Source organism: Gopherus evgoodei, chromosome 5, assembly GCF_007399415.2.
Source record: "Gopherus evgoodei ecotype Sinaloan lineage chromosome 5, rGopEvg1_v1.p, whole genome shotgun sequence".
NCBI lineage: Eukaryota > Metazoa > Chordata > Testudines > Testudinidae > Gopherus > Gopherus evgoodei.
The window spans coordinates 108,081,803-108,096,075 of NC_044326.1; the positions used below are offsets into that span (position 1 = coordinate 108,081,803).

The following is a 14,273-nucleotide window of genomic DNA, read 5'->3' on the forward strand; positions in this document are numbered from 1 at the left end:
TTTCTGTGAATGAAAACATTCAAGAGGAGTTCACTTTTATCATTTTCTTTTTCTAAGAAGTAAAATGAAAGCAGAGATACTGCTGCTGTTTTTTCAAACCAGCTAAACTGAGGGAATACTGCTGTTAAAAAAGTTGTTCCGTGACATTTTATAAATGTGGCATCTCATTCTCAGACACAGAATGGGAAGTGTATACTTAAATTAAGAAAAGCTTGATTTTATCCAAAACCTTTGACTCTAGGCTTCTCTAAATCCTTAGCACACAGACACAACTGCCTTCCTTGTTGAAATAGGAGCCCTTTACCTTAGGGTAACTACTTGTGCTCTAAGCATGTTAGCTATCAGATCGACGAGGGCACTGATTTTTCTCTTCTTCATGTTAACCAAGCAGATAATCTAAGTGACGCCTTGAAGAAGCTGAAGATAACAGCCATTGAGAGCACAGCAGATAGCTTGGAAGGATGCTTGGATTGCCTGCTTCAAGCCCTGGCTCAAAACAGTAAGTTTTATTGTCTCTTCAAATTTTGCGCCATATGATCAGATTAGTAAATGAAGGAGGTAGTGCTGTAATGTGAAGCAATGCAAGTAACACAATCCATAGAATTGCTGGATTAGCTGTTCTATTAAAAAGGAAGTCTCGTATAACTTGTTTGTGAATCAGAAAGTGACAGATAAAAAAAAGATAGTGAAAGCCATGGACGTTCACAACAGGCATAGTACAGAGCTAGTCCCTGGCAAATGGAGTAAGTTACTTTTCCAATTGTAGTCTACATTCAGAAAGCAAAGGGCAAGGTATTTCTCTTTCAGATCAAAAACTTGTGCACTATTGTGCTTGGGTAGCATGAGCATGGCATTCAGCACTTTCACTTACTCTGCGTAAAGGTGGCACAGGTTGCCAATCCAACCATATAGCACATTATTTTCCGAACATGTCTGATCACACATTAATCTCCATGATGTTTCCATTAGAAGGGAAAGATTGGATTTCTAAGTACAGTACAATCTTAAGCACGTTGTATGATGACAGAACTAACATTGTCAAGAAGAAAATGAGATGGCTTTTGTTCCCTAAAATCTACAGGGCCCTGTTCCACAAACAGAAAAATTATAGGGAAAATGGAGACAGCAGTCTATAGAACTTGTCCATCTCTAACTTTCTGATTGTGGGATGCAGGCAGAAGATGTGAAAGAAAGATCCATGTAGGTTTCAACTTCACATACTTTGTTAGGGCCAATATAAATAATCTGCTTACATGTATTAGGTAAAATGAAGTTTCTGATTAGAATTTTTCTTTTTTTCATTTTTAAAAAAAATAAACCTTGGCTATACCTGCTCTCTGTAACATATCAATACTCTCCTCAAAAGCCCATATTAATCAGCTGATCTGATTTCTCTTCCAAGATGCCATTCTACAAGTCATAATTTCATGGCTGTGTAAGTGTAAGATATTTTGTGAAATTTTAACATTGTTAGAGATGCTTTACAGATTATATAACAGTGTCTGCAGGTCAGGAAGTAATGTTGGTGCATTTTTCTCATCCTGAATAGTTCACAGGGAGACTTTAGCCAGGAAAGTGTCACGCTTGGGGGTTTTGTTGTTGTTGTTTGTTTTTGATCAAACTCCTCTTCAAGGAAGAGAGTTCATGCTTTTCTAGAGTCCTTTGTAAGGTATCTGCGACATTTACCACCATTGAACACCTTCATGTTTAAAGAATATGGGATAGGAAGAGGTGTTTGTGATGTGAAAACATCCAAGGGCTTGGAGTGAAATGAATTGTGTACCATTACCTGTGAGGGTCCATAAATAAATCCCAGTACCCAGCTGGTACGTGCAAAATGGTTCAGGTTGTAGCTAAGGTAGAATTTTATGGGTCATTGCAACATGGGGACTGTGTCTGTTAGCTCCTCCTTATACCACTGAACTCAATTCGGTGTTGGTCGAGTCCTTGTTATGACCCAGCCCCTGCCCCCTTCAGGGTAATGGAGAGTTGGAAGCCCCATAGTGGTAGTGGAAGCTAGACAACCCTAGGTCTCCTGGGTTTCGAGCCTTCTTCTCCAAAGCACTTGGCTGGAATGGGTGGGGGAACCCAGCCCCATCCTCTCCATCGGGTTGTTTGGAACCTCCAGAACCAATCCTTCTTAGTCCTCTTTTTCCTCTTTCTGTTGTGTCATTCTAGTTTTTCTTACCTGATGCTGATTGTGGTATCTCTTTTTCTCTGTCTTCTTCAGTGTCTGCTTTCCTTCAATATATTTTTTTCTGTCCTCCCACCTCCTTCTTATTTCTTTCCTGTATATTCTTTAATTTCCTCAGATCTTCTTCTTAACTTGTCGCCTGTGTATTCCCCTCGCTTCACCCTATCCCCATCTCTTATACTCAGTTAGAGCTTGTCTACATTTAACATGCTGAAGTGGCACAGCTGCACCAATGTTGCTGAGCTGCTGTAGCATTTCAATGAAGACGCTACCTATGCCAACGGGAGAACTTCTCCTGTCAGCATAGGTAATCCACCTCCCCAAGAGGTGGTAGCTATGTCCCATTGACATAGCGTTGTATACACCAGGAGTTAGGTTGGCATAACTGCATCGCTCAAGTATGGATTTTCCACACCCCTGAGCAACATAGTTATACCAAGATAGGTTGCTAGTGTAGCCCAAGCCTCACACACAGTGGCACTGCTCACCAACACATACACACACGGCCCACCCCTTCTCACCTAGCTGTTCTAGAAGGAAGAGGAGAGTTAATCCCCTGTGGCCATGCAGTAGTTCTTCTCTCTGCTGAAACAGCTAACTAGGTTGCTAGCAAATTAGTGCCAGTTATGGATATTTTCCCAGGGGAACCAACAAACACCCAACAGCCTTCAGATAATACCTTTCAATCCTGGGCTGGATTTGAACCAGCCACTTGGAGAAGAAAGTCACTGTAGCTCATTTATAATTCCTCAAGCCATCCAACTCTCTGAGTATATGTTGAATATTTTTGAAAGAAAAATCGCTGGATAGATTTTAAGATTACATCATTAAAAGGCAGAATAATTTTTTTCCTTTTCAAAAAAACTAATATCACCCTTAATGAAATATGAAGAGTAAAACAACCCATCCTGGTATCTTGGTATATTACTGAGAAACACTACGAAATTCTAGGGATTCTTCAAATTAGCAAAACCTTACTTCAGAGCATACATGAGGTGACAAGCTGCCCATCCTAATAAAGGAAAAGGTTACAGTTTAGGGTAATTACTCTATTTTTGTGTGATTAATTTTCTAACTTGACAGTACCCCAAAGGAACTGATAAGTTCCATTAACTTGGAAATGGAGAATTATGCGTTTGTGACACAAAGACTAATGCTTCCAACCACGAAGTGGTTTATGTGCCACTCTGTTTATAGCTATACCTGTGATGTGTGGAGAAAAGTATCTTTGCCAGTGGCTGAGTATCAAAAGCATGCAAGAGATTTTTGCCTAGTCCAAAATGATGTTATTGTATAGAAATGATGTCATTGGAGGCCTTAAAGATAGTTTACATAACACTAATCCATTTTAGGTTTGAAGAAAGCAAAACCAAAATAACATAAGGGTTTGAATGTAAAATCAAACAGCAGTTTAGCAACAATGGATAAAACTTTCAAAAAAGACAGTCTCTTTGAAAGACAATTGGACTTAGGTTCCTAAGTACCTAAATCAGTTTTGAAAATGTGGCATAGGCGCCTAAGACTGTTGAAAAATTGACCAAATGTCAATACAAACAATTTCTGTTTTGCTTTAAACTGTGAGAAGCAACATACTTTTTTTTTTTTAAAAATCCTCTTAAATTATTTGTTGGGTTGCACCTGTTAATAAGTTTGGTCTAACAGATTGCTGTAAGGGATCAAGCTTCCTAACTTTGCAGCCAGTGGTCAGTTATTAATGATTTAGTAATATATTATGAGCATCCTTCTCCCTGTGCCTTCTAAATTTCCTCTCCCTATTAAACATCCTTCCAGGTCATCATGGTATATAGATTCTTTGTGTGGAATGTGTGTCAAAGAGATGAGCGTGCCAGTGGTGATTAATGTATTCACAGGCTAAGTAATTGCTGCATAAAGAGTTTTTAAAACTGACTATTGCGGAGAAGAAGAAAGCTCTTCCAGGTGGTGGACAGTCTGGTGAACCCAGGCTGCTGCCACCTAGAAAGAGGTTTGAAAATGGGAATGTGTTTTCATTGTAAAAATGTACAGTGCCTAACAGCAGGCCCCTGATCCCAGACTGTGGCCTCTAGGTACTACTACAATACACAATAATTTCTTTGTAGAGGAATTTTCTTTCTTCAAGAATAAGACTGATTGGATTTGTACTGGATTGGATGCTAATGTGGGGCCAGATCTATGTCCAAAAGAGTCAAATCCCATGGGCCTGATTCTCCATTACCTGGAGTTTTGTGTAGTCATTTATACCAGTGCAAAATGGATGTAAAATGCTGCCATTCTCATTTAGTAGCGCTTTACCCATTTTACAACTGCCCTTGCTCGGCGAGTCTGCCTCATCTCCCTGCCAGCTCACTCTTCTGTCTCCTTATAATGCCGTCAGTACCTAAAAAATCTTCATGAGGAAGTCTCACTCTTCCCTCACCTCTAGGAATCTTCCAGGGAACAGCAGAAGGGAGAGCTGCTAGTAGAGACAGAAGAGAAGTGCCAAAAATATTGTTAAAATCTGAACATGCAAAAAGTACAAAGTTAAACAGAGGGACAAGGTGGATGAGGCAATATCTTTTATTGGACTAACTTCTGTTCGTAAGCGAGAAGAGTTTCTGTGTAAGCTCAAAAGTTTGTTTCTCTCAGCAACAGAAGTTGGTCCAATAAAAGATATTACCTCACCCACCTTGTCTCTTGAATATCCTGGGGCTGACACGGCTACAACAATACTGCATACAATAATAGCAGACCCAGTAAGAGTACCCGTGCATTGTTGTGCTCTGTGCTTTAGGGATTTGACAGTTACGTGCGTGTGTCCCACAGACAGACACACGAACACAATCTCAATTGTCCTGCTAGTGGGGTAGGGAAGAAAGAGAGATTGAAGCAAGTAAGGTATGTCTTAAAAACCATTAAAGGTAAATTAAAATAAAGCTCCAGAATAAAACTGTGGAAAGGAACCAAAGGAGTACTGTATGTCTTAAGCTAAAACAAGTAGGCAGTGTCTCTTTAAATACTAAAACTCAGACATCAAGCAAAACTAAGGATGGAATAATAGCAAATTTTGTGTACCGTTAACATAAGTAATAAGTTTCATTGTTTCATTAGTGCGTCTCTCACAGGCATAGCAGAAGGAACATTTTACCTTAATAGACAATAACCGGAATGCATTAGTGTCCTCACATAAGGTCACTGATAAAACAAGAGACCATGGCCTAGTAGGATGAGAGGAGAGGAAAGTTCCATACTCCTCACAGAGCAGAACTGAGGCAAGTTTAAGTCAAACATCTCATCTGAGATCTAAAAATGTGATCCTCTGTTTTGTGAAGGAAAGGTGTTGATACTACATCTTCATTTCAGGTTATTTTTCTTTTTATCTAGATATTTACTTGTGCTTTAAAATCATGATACCAGGTCCTTGCCTGAAGCAGGAGGTGTAGTTGGAGAACTAGTGTGCTGTACTGCAACAATACACTATGCTTAAATAGTTCTCAGATTTGTCACGTTTGGAAGCCATAGACTTGAGACTATATCCTGGTTAAAATCTATTTGAAAGGATTCAACCTTTCCAGACCATATCATATTTTTTTTAAGTTTAGAGGAAATTTTACAGTACTGCTCCACAGTCTGCTCATGCTCTACAGACTGTCCTCAGAGTACATGGAATAAGGCCATAATGACAATTTTACAGCTAGTCTGTTCTTTTGAAGGTGGAAATAAATAATGTCTAGGTAGGTAGTTCAGAATATGGCTTATATAGGGAAAGTCCTGTCTCATTTCCATCTAGCAAGGTCAGATGTTTAAACAAAAATATCAGTGTTCGTGCCAAAGGAGTCCCTGAATGTAAAAGGTTAGATTTGTTCCTCAATTTAGTAGTTGTATTATACACAGGAGCCTATAACAGGCTTATATAAATGAAAAGGAAACTGCTATTATAGTTCATTATACTATATGGCATAGAAAGGGTCATTTTAACAGAAAGGTGCCGAGTAACTTTATTTTTAAAATGACTAAAAATATTTAGTTTTGAGAAACAGAAAATGGGAGGGCAACTCTTATGAATTGTTCCTTGTACTGCCAACTCAGAGGTGTGACTCCCATTAGTTTAGCCACAGAGGTTCTTCTACGTCCCTTAAGGGAAACTATGATTACAGCCAAGCAAAATAATCATAGTTATTAATACTGGCTATTTTATTATTAAAGAAAGGAAAAGAAAACATCAAACAAAACAATACAGCACAAATGATAAACTGGTTATGTCTATTACAATCTCTTCTGTATGCCTCTCTGTGGAGAGTTTTGAGCAGAGATTACACCTTTGAGAGTGGGCTGCTTCTGGGGACTTTTCTTTAGTAAGTGAAAACAAACATGTATTTAGGCTTGACAGAATTCAATTTTTATTTTTTTTTATAATTTTGATGGATGAGCTCAATGTGTATTTTTAAGTTTTTTATTTTTATCAATTTAAATTTTCACAGTTGCGAGAAATTATGGAGTGTCAGGCAATAGCGGGGAGTCAGACAACAATTATGTAAGGGCAATAGACATTGAAATTCAAAAAGTTTAAGCATTAGAACTTAAAAAACAAATTGTCAATTGCACATGTCAAAATATATAGTGTAAGTATCCTTAAATCAAGCTCTAATAAGTTCTCAAGTAGCATTTTTCTCTCTTTGCCTATCTGTAAATTTTGATTATTGTAGATAGAAATATTTTTTCGTTGGGTTGTGTGTGTACCATGAAATTGATATTTACCAACGTTTACGGATAAATCTAATCCTTATAAGCCTAAGTATATTGTTTCTGAAATTTGTGAGCCCAATTTAGTATCTCATAGATACTTAAGCTATTTATAATTGGGCAACAGAACTTGTTAAAGGGCAGATACTCCTGGTGGTTATTATTAGTAATCAAGCAGTTTATAACTGGGCAAAGTATGTAGTCTAACTAAATCCTATGAAATGGAAGAAAATATTGAAAGAGAAGAAGCCACTTAAGGAGCTTTCTTAAGTCAGGCCAATTACAAATATTAAGAATCTTAAATCCAGTCAAATCCCACTATTTTGCTGTTTACCAGTATTGAGCCCCATCTCCTTTTCAAGAATACATGGTCTAACCATTGGTGATTAACAGGAGAAACAGTCATCGGCTTAATAACAACAGGATTTCCATATCCCAGTAAAATCATTACTAGAGTTTAAATCGTTAGCAGTGGCGTAGTTAACTTCTCTCACCAATCCATGTTGAAGTCTTGGGGTGGTTTCCTTTGGCTGGTTTTTTCTGGAGTTCTCTCTGTTTTTCTTGTTTGTCTGTGGCAGCCTGCTTGAAAAGTTTGACAGGATAAGTTGATGAGTGCTTGTTGTTAAGAGTAGCAGAGGGTGTGAGAGTGGGAGGGATGCTCGCTTCTCAGTTTTTTTTTATATTCTTCTTTTTCCTATTTCCATGAAATTATTAGAAAACACACAGATTTCATGCTTGTTTAGATTCAGATTGGCTTATTACCTCCATGGGTTGTCCTTAGGAGCCTCTTCATCTTATGAACATGTAATTTGTTAATGTATATGTGCATTAGAGTTATAATTTTTTTTTGACAGATGTATTTCCTTTGTCTTTGTCATGGGAGATTTTCAAGAATATCTTTAAAGTTAGAGTTTTATCTCTTTATTTACTCAATTTCTGAGGAATTTCTTTAGTTTGATTAGAGTTCAACAGGAAATGAAATACTGTTTTAAAGAATCCAAACACTTATGTTCTTTATAGAAAGTTTTTTAGTTCTCAGAAACAATCTTTTTAAACTTAATGATTTCTTCAACAGTCCTTAGCTTAAATAGTTATAAAAGAAGTTGTTGATTCTTTAAAACAATTTTTAGAGAGATGATTCTTCTTGTCTTCCTGAGTTGAGAGAGGGAGTAACTTGAGTACTGTTAGTAATAATTAATTCCCCATTAATATAACTATTCTGAACTTAAATGGCTTCTTACATCAGTAATTATTTTAACAAGATCATTAGGCTCCATGCTGGTACATAAAGCATGTTACCATTTATACAGCAATGATATTAGGAAATTACATTAGACACTTTGTATTTAGTTAAAATATTTGGAAATGTGCCATTCTAAATGCTTTGGCATTTCAACATTTAAGAAATAAACAAAGGTTTAAAACATTTCCAGCTATCTATGTTTTTCCTAGATATATTTCTGAGTGAAACATTTAGAGTAATCATAAAATTAATTTCAACAAGAATATATCTAAAATTCTTTACTTATAAGTTTTTCTTGGTAGCATGAAAAAAGTTCACTTTGCATCAAGACATATTGCTCTAATAACACAACTCTACATTCTTGTCACAATCAAGTCTTTTCCTAAATCATGAATTTGTTTTGTGAATAAGGATGAAGTTTGTACCAAACTGATATTTTATATAAACGGAGGTGTTTTAGTTTAGGTGAGACTTTCTTATGGGTAATAAACATAGTTTTATGGATAAGGAGGACTATTTTCCTGACATTTGTTTGTCTCCCGGGTGACAATGCCAAATTCGTTTGGTTAGCCTGAATATTTAATATAATTAAATAAACAAAAAATATATGCAGGGGAAGGAAGTACTTTTCTCCAAGCACCATATGTATGAAAGTAATGATAAGTATATATCCTAAGTATCAGTAAAGACGCAGGCAAGATATAATGTTGTAACAAAAATGATAATAACTTTATTAATATCATTTTTGCATTAATATTAAGGTTTGTCTATCACAGCTGTTATAATAAAATGACCTGGACAAGTATGTAATAGAGGAAAACCATATCTATAGTGGCCTCTCCGTCTCAGGCTCAGAGGAAGGCCACTGTGCCTAACTACAATATCCTTTAACAATACATAATAAGTCAGTAATTCCATTGGAAGTTTCTAGTGACATCATATACCACAAGACTTGATACTTTTTAATTGGTTGTTCACATCATCATAACTCAGAGATGAAAGTATTACTTTATATACACTTTGGGGGTATACTTTTAAATAATAGATGCAACCCCATCCCCTGCCACCATGTGAATGTAAGGTCAGAGTTAACATTTTAAACAAAAGAAATACAAATTTGTCATTCCCACAGCAGCTGTAACTTGGCCAAATTGCATGTACGTATGATTATCTTACAGAATATGGTGCTCTCTTTAACTGCTTTCTGCATTTGTGCAATGTGATTGAGTTATGGGTTGCTGTGGAAACAAATTAATTTCCTTACTTTCTGGTGTTTAACTGTTTAGTGTCTGACAATTTCTATTTCATTTACTTTGCATGCAATGTTTAACCTTTAAGTGTGTTAAAACATATTACAATTGCTTTTCTTATATTACCCACAATGTGTCTTATATTTAATGGTTTGGCAAGTTGTGATGGATGTCAGAGCTCTTAACTTCTTTACTCAACCTGCAGCTTTTTCTTCTGTGCCTTTCAGTCCTTCTCTACTGGTCTTTTGATACTCACAGCCTGGCTGGAGTTGCTGTGTCTTTTGTATGGCCTTATGATTTATCCTGCCATTTGTTATACAAACTAACTAAAATATATACACCCACTTAAAATACCAGACAAAATACTAGCAAGCCAAATTTAGCCAAATATTTTTAATCGGTATTTGGCTAGGGGGATATTTATCTAACCAATCCCATCTGAGGCCCAGGAGTGAAAAGCCTCCACCGATGGTATCTTTAGGGAATGTATTATCCACCCTCTCCCTACCATTTATAAAATACATTCACACAGAAAGAGAACTTTGTCTGAAGGGGTGTTAATTCATTTTTATGGACTTGTGACTAATGCCAGTCACTCCTAGTCACTTGGCTTGGCTAGAGGCACAAAATAAAACTTAGAAGCTTAGATGCCCGGAGACTACAGGTTGAACCTCTCTAGTCCGGCACCCTCGGGACCTGACCGGTGCCAAACCAGAGAATTTGCCAAACCATGGAAGGTCAATGCAGAGTGCCAGAGGCTCTCCATAAGTGCGAGAAGTAGGGATGCTGGGGGTGCTGCAGCACCCCCAGGCTTTGCACCCAGCGTGGCCCTCACCCGGGGGCCCCACTGCCACCTGGGGTCCCAGCTGCCGGCCCCTCACCCGGGGTCCCAGCCACCAACCTCTTACCAGGGGTCCCAGCTGCCAGCGCCTGATCCTCCCCCTCCCTCCAGAGCTTAAATGCCACAAATCACCTGATTCGAAGTGCTCCAGAAGCGCTGAGAGGGAGGAGGAGGAGTTGGTAAGTGTGGGGCCACGGGTGCGTGAGAGGAGCAGGGGGAAGGGGGCAGAGGTGGCAGCTTGGCACCTGTGGATACTCCGCACCCACTAATTTTTCTCCGTGGGTGCTCCAGCCTATCCCGGACCATGGATGTTGCTGGATCAGGAAGTGCTGGATTAGAGAGGTTCAACCTGTACTAGTGGAAGGAGCAGAAGAGAAAACACTTATTAGAAATGATTTAAAATAACAGGCACATGCTACATGTCTTACTCAGGCTCAACTCTGTATTCAGTGGTACTTGTGCCACACCCTCAACGAAGCCAGCTGACGTTAGTGGGAGTTTTGCCTAAGTACAACCTTCAGAGATTATCCCAGTGTAATTAAGAAATAGCAGTACTGGGTCAAGTTCTGCTCAGCTGGCATAAATTGGCATAGCACCATTGCTCTCAATGGAACCCCATGCATTCACACAAGCTGAGAATCTGGCCTATTTTTTCTAGAAGGAGAATATGAATGCCTGCATTTTTCCCAACCTCCACCAAGAACGGTCTATAAATTGTTACGCTTTTTCTAGTTTAGATTTTTATAAGATGACTGTGGTGCATGAGTCGTAGGTGACATCAGCCGCAGAGAAATAGAATCTGTCATGCTCCATTTAAAATGTTGAATTTTACAGAACCAGCCACAGGAATTAAATTTTATATATATGAACATTTACATATTTTTCCATGTTTGATATATGACTTCTCTGTCAATCCTTGGATTAATTAGGTGTACAAAGAGACTAGTATGTTGTAGTCAAGAGTGAATTTATTGATATAGAAAAAGGCAGCTGTAAGTTATATGCATTGCAGCTTTGTCATAGCAATCCAAAAATGGATGAGGAATTGCTGTGCCACAGAAGTTTACTCCGATGTGTTACAGAATTATTGTGGCTCTACAAAGAAAAGCTGCCAGTAAGATTAACTTCACTTCTAAGCTCCTAGTTGATTTTGTTTTTACTGCATTTAATTTGCGGCTGGTTTACTAACATGAAGTCACTTTTCTGCATAATGAGCTAGGGAAACAAGCAGCTTATCTGGTGGCTACTTTATATAACCTGGTAAAAGAAAGAAACTCAATTGTCCGCTCCTGAAGAAAAATCCATGGGAGGAAACCTGTGTGAAAAGAAAACCCATGCTGTAGATTTTCAGGGCAGGATGGTTTTGTCCCTCCTCCTTACTGCCTGAAGAATGGGCAACGAATTCATTCCCTACTATTTGCAGATCACTCAAGACCACTCAGATGTTAGCAAACCTGTCTGAGGCCATGTCTACATCTAAAATTTTGCAGCGCTGGTTGTTACAGCTGTATTAGTACAGCTGTATAGGGCCAGCGCTGCAGAGTGGCCACACTTACAGCAACCAGCGCTGCAAGTGGTGTTAGATGTGGCCACACTGCAGCGCTGTTGGGCGGCTTCAAGGGGGGTTCCGGGACCGAGAGAGCAAACCGGGAAAGGAAACCAGCTTCGCCGCGGTTTGCTCTCTCGGTCCCGGAGCCAGCCAGCAAACCGCAGGGAAGGAGACCTGCTTGCTCGGGGTTCCGGGACCGAGAGAGCAAACCGGGAACGCCGCGGTTTGCTCTCTCGGTCCCGGAGCCAGCCAGCAAACCGCGGGGAAGGAGACCTGCTTGCTCGGGGTTCCGGGACCGAGAGAGCAAACCGGGAACGCCGCGGTTTGCTCTCTCGGTCCCGGAGCCAGCCAGCAAACCGCGGGGAAGGAGACCTGCTTGCTCGGGGTTCCGGGACCGAGAGAGCAAACCGGGAACGCCGCGGTTTGCTCTCTCGGTCCCGGAGCCAGCCAGCAAACCGCGGGGAAGGAGACCTGCTTGCTCGGGGTTCCGGGACCGAGAGAGCAAACCGGGAACGCCGCGGTTTGCTCTCTCGGTCCCGGAGCCAGCCAGCAAACCGCGGGGAAGGAGACCTGCTTGCTCGGGGTTCCGGGACCGAGAGAGCAAACCGGGAACGCCGCGGTTTGCTCTCTCGGTCCCGGAGCCAGCCAGCAAACCGCGGGGAAGGAGACCTGCTTGCTCGGGGTTCCGGGACCGAGAGAGCAAACCGCGGCGAAGCTGGTTTCCTTTCCCGGTTTGCTCTCTCGGTCCCGGAACCCCGAGCAAGCAGGTCTCCTTCCCCGCGGTTTGCTGGCTGGCTCCGGGACCGAGAGAGCAAACCGCGGCGTTCCCGGTTTGCTCTCTCGGTCCCGGAACCCCGAGCAAGCAGGTCTCCTTCCCCGCGGTTTGCTGGCTGGCTCCGGGACCGAGAGAGCAAACCGCGGCGTTCCCGGTTTGCTCTCTCGGTCCCGGAACCCCGAGCAAGCAGGTCTCCTTCCCCGCGGTTTGCTGGCTGGCTCCGGGACCGAGAGAGCAAACCGCGGCGTTCCCGGTTTGCTCTCTCGGTCCCGGAACCCCGAGCAAGCAGGTCTCCTTCCCTGCGGTTTGCTGGCTGGCTCCGGGACCGAGAGAGCAAACCGGGAAAGGAAACCAGCTTGATTACCAGAGGCTTCCTCCTTCCACGGAGGTCAAGAAAAGCGCTGGTGAGTGTCTACATTGCATTACCAGCGCTGGATCACCAGCGCTGGATCCTCTACACCCGAGACAAAACGGGAGTACGGCCAGCGCTGCAAACAGGGAGTTGCAGCGCTGGTGATGCCCTGCAGATGTGGACACTCTCAAAGTTGCAGCGCTGTAACTCCCTCACCAGCGCTGCAACTTTCTGATGTAGACAAGCCCTGAGGCCCAGAGTCATCTCTCCGGAAGTCCTGTGCTGTCTGCTTATTGCATGTATCTCTCTATCATGGGTCTATTTATCTATCTGTGTACTCACTTGTTCATGTGACCTCCATCATTGTAGTATTTGAGCACCTCACAAACTTCAATTGATATATCCTCACAACATCCATGAGGGTCCAGTAACACCATGATGATAGAACTTTCCTAACTGCACATTTAGCTCTGGAATCCATCTTTAAATGTGTTTTCACAGCATGGAGGGTGTGATACTGACAGATCCGCTCAAGTCAAAGCCACAGGACAATTCACTTATATGTGAATATCAAAGAAGTGTTAAGTATGTGTTCAAACTAATTCACTCCTATGCTAATAGAGATTAAAGGAGGTCTTGATTGTATTGATTTCAGCTTTCTATATCCTGTGGTTTGCTATTACATTACTTCTACATTATCAGAGTGATAGCCATGTTAGTCTGTATCAGCAAAAAGAACATCAAATACATTTGTTAGTCTCTAAAGTGCCACAAGTACTCCTTGTTCTTTTTACATTATGTATACCCTGTGGTTAAATAACCCTAGATCAAAGGTGTGTTAATAAAGACTGTATTCAGATGTTAGAACTTCATGAAAACTAATGGAATGTTACCAGTATTGTTCTCACTTATCTATTTCTAGGTAATGGCAGGCATTTGCATTATGTATATCTTTATAGCTAAGTTACTCATCAAAGATTGGTGCTAACTTCAAAGCAAAGACCATTGAGTTCACAGTCGGAACTTATAAAAGCAACAAGAGTCCAGTGGCGCTTTAAAGACTAACAGATATATTTGGGCATAAGCTTTCGTGAGCAATCTGCATTCCTCAGGCACAGCCAACAGGAGAAGGTCCATATGAATACAACTGTCAGTTTGCTGTCTGTACGAAGAAGATATAAAAGATGGATTCAAGAAAAGATCTTCCTCTCTGCATTGTTTGGGCACTTACAGGGAAGCATTCCAGATGCAAGACTGCGATCCCCAGAGTTATTCTGGGTAGCCCTGAGAGGCTTTTGGAAAGATAGCAGATTACTATATCAGCTATCATTTTGATTTACAAACTTTGAC

The 14,273-nt window shown here is 40.7% G+C and overlaps 1 protein-coding gene across 3 annotated transcripts in view; it reads left to right on the forward strand.

The window, feature by feature from the left end:
* The window catches only part of RAP1GDS1 (Rap1 GTPase-GDP dissociation stimulator 1), a 177,254-nt gene that overhangs the window by 49,899 nt on the left and 113,082 nt on the right, over positions 1 to 14,273 (forward strand). For 2 of the 3 annotated variants that reach the window (XM_030564400.1, XM_030564402.1), the window contains exon 2: positions 389 to 499. In XM_030564400.1, the coding sequence (XP_030420260.1) occupies positions 389 to 499 (111 nt within the window). The remainder of the gene's footprint in view (positions 1 to 388; positions 500 to 14,273) is intronic. The other variant, XM_030564401.1, reaches the window with a different exon arrangement.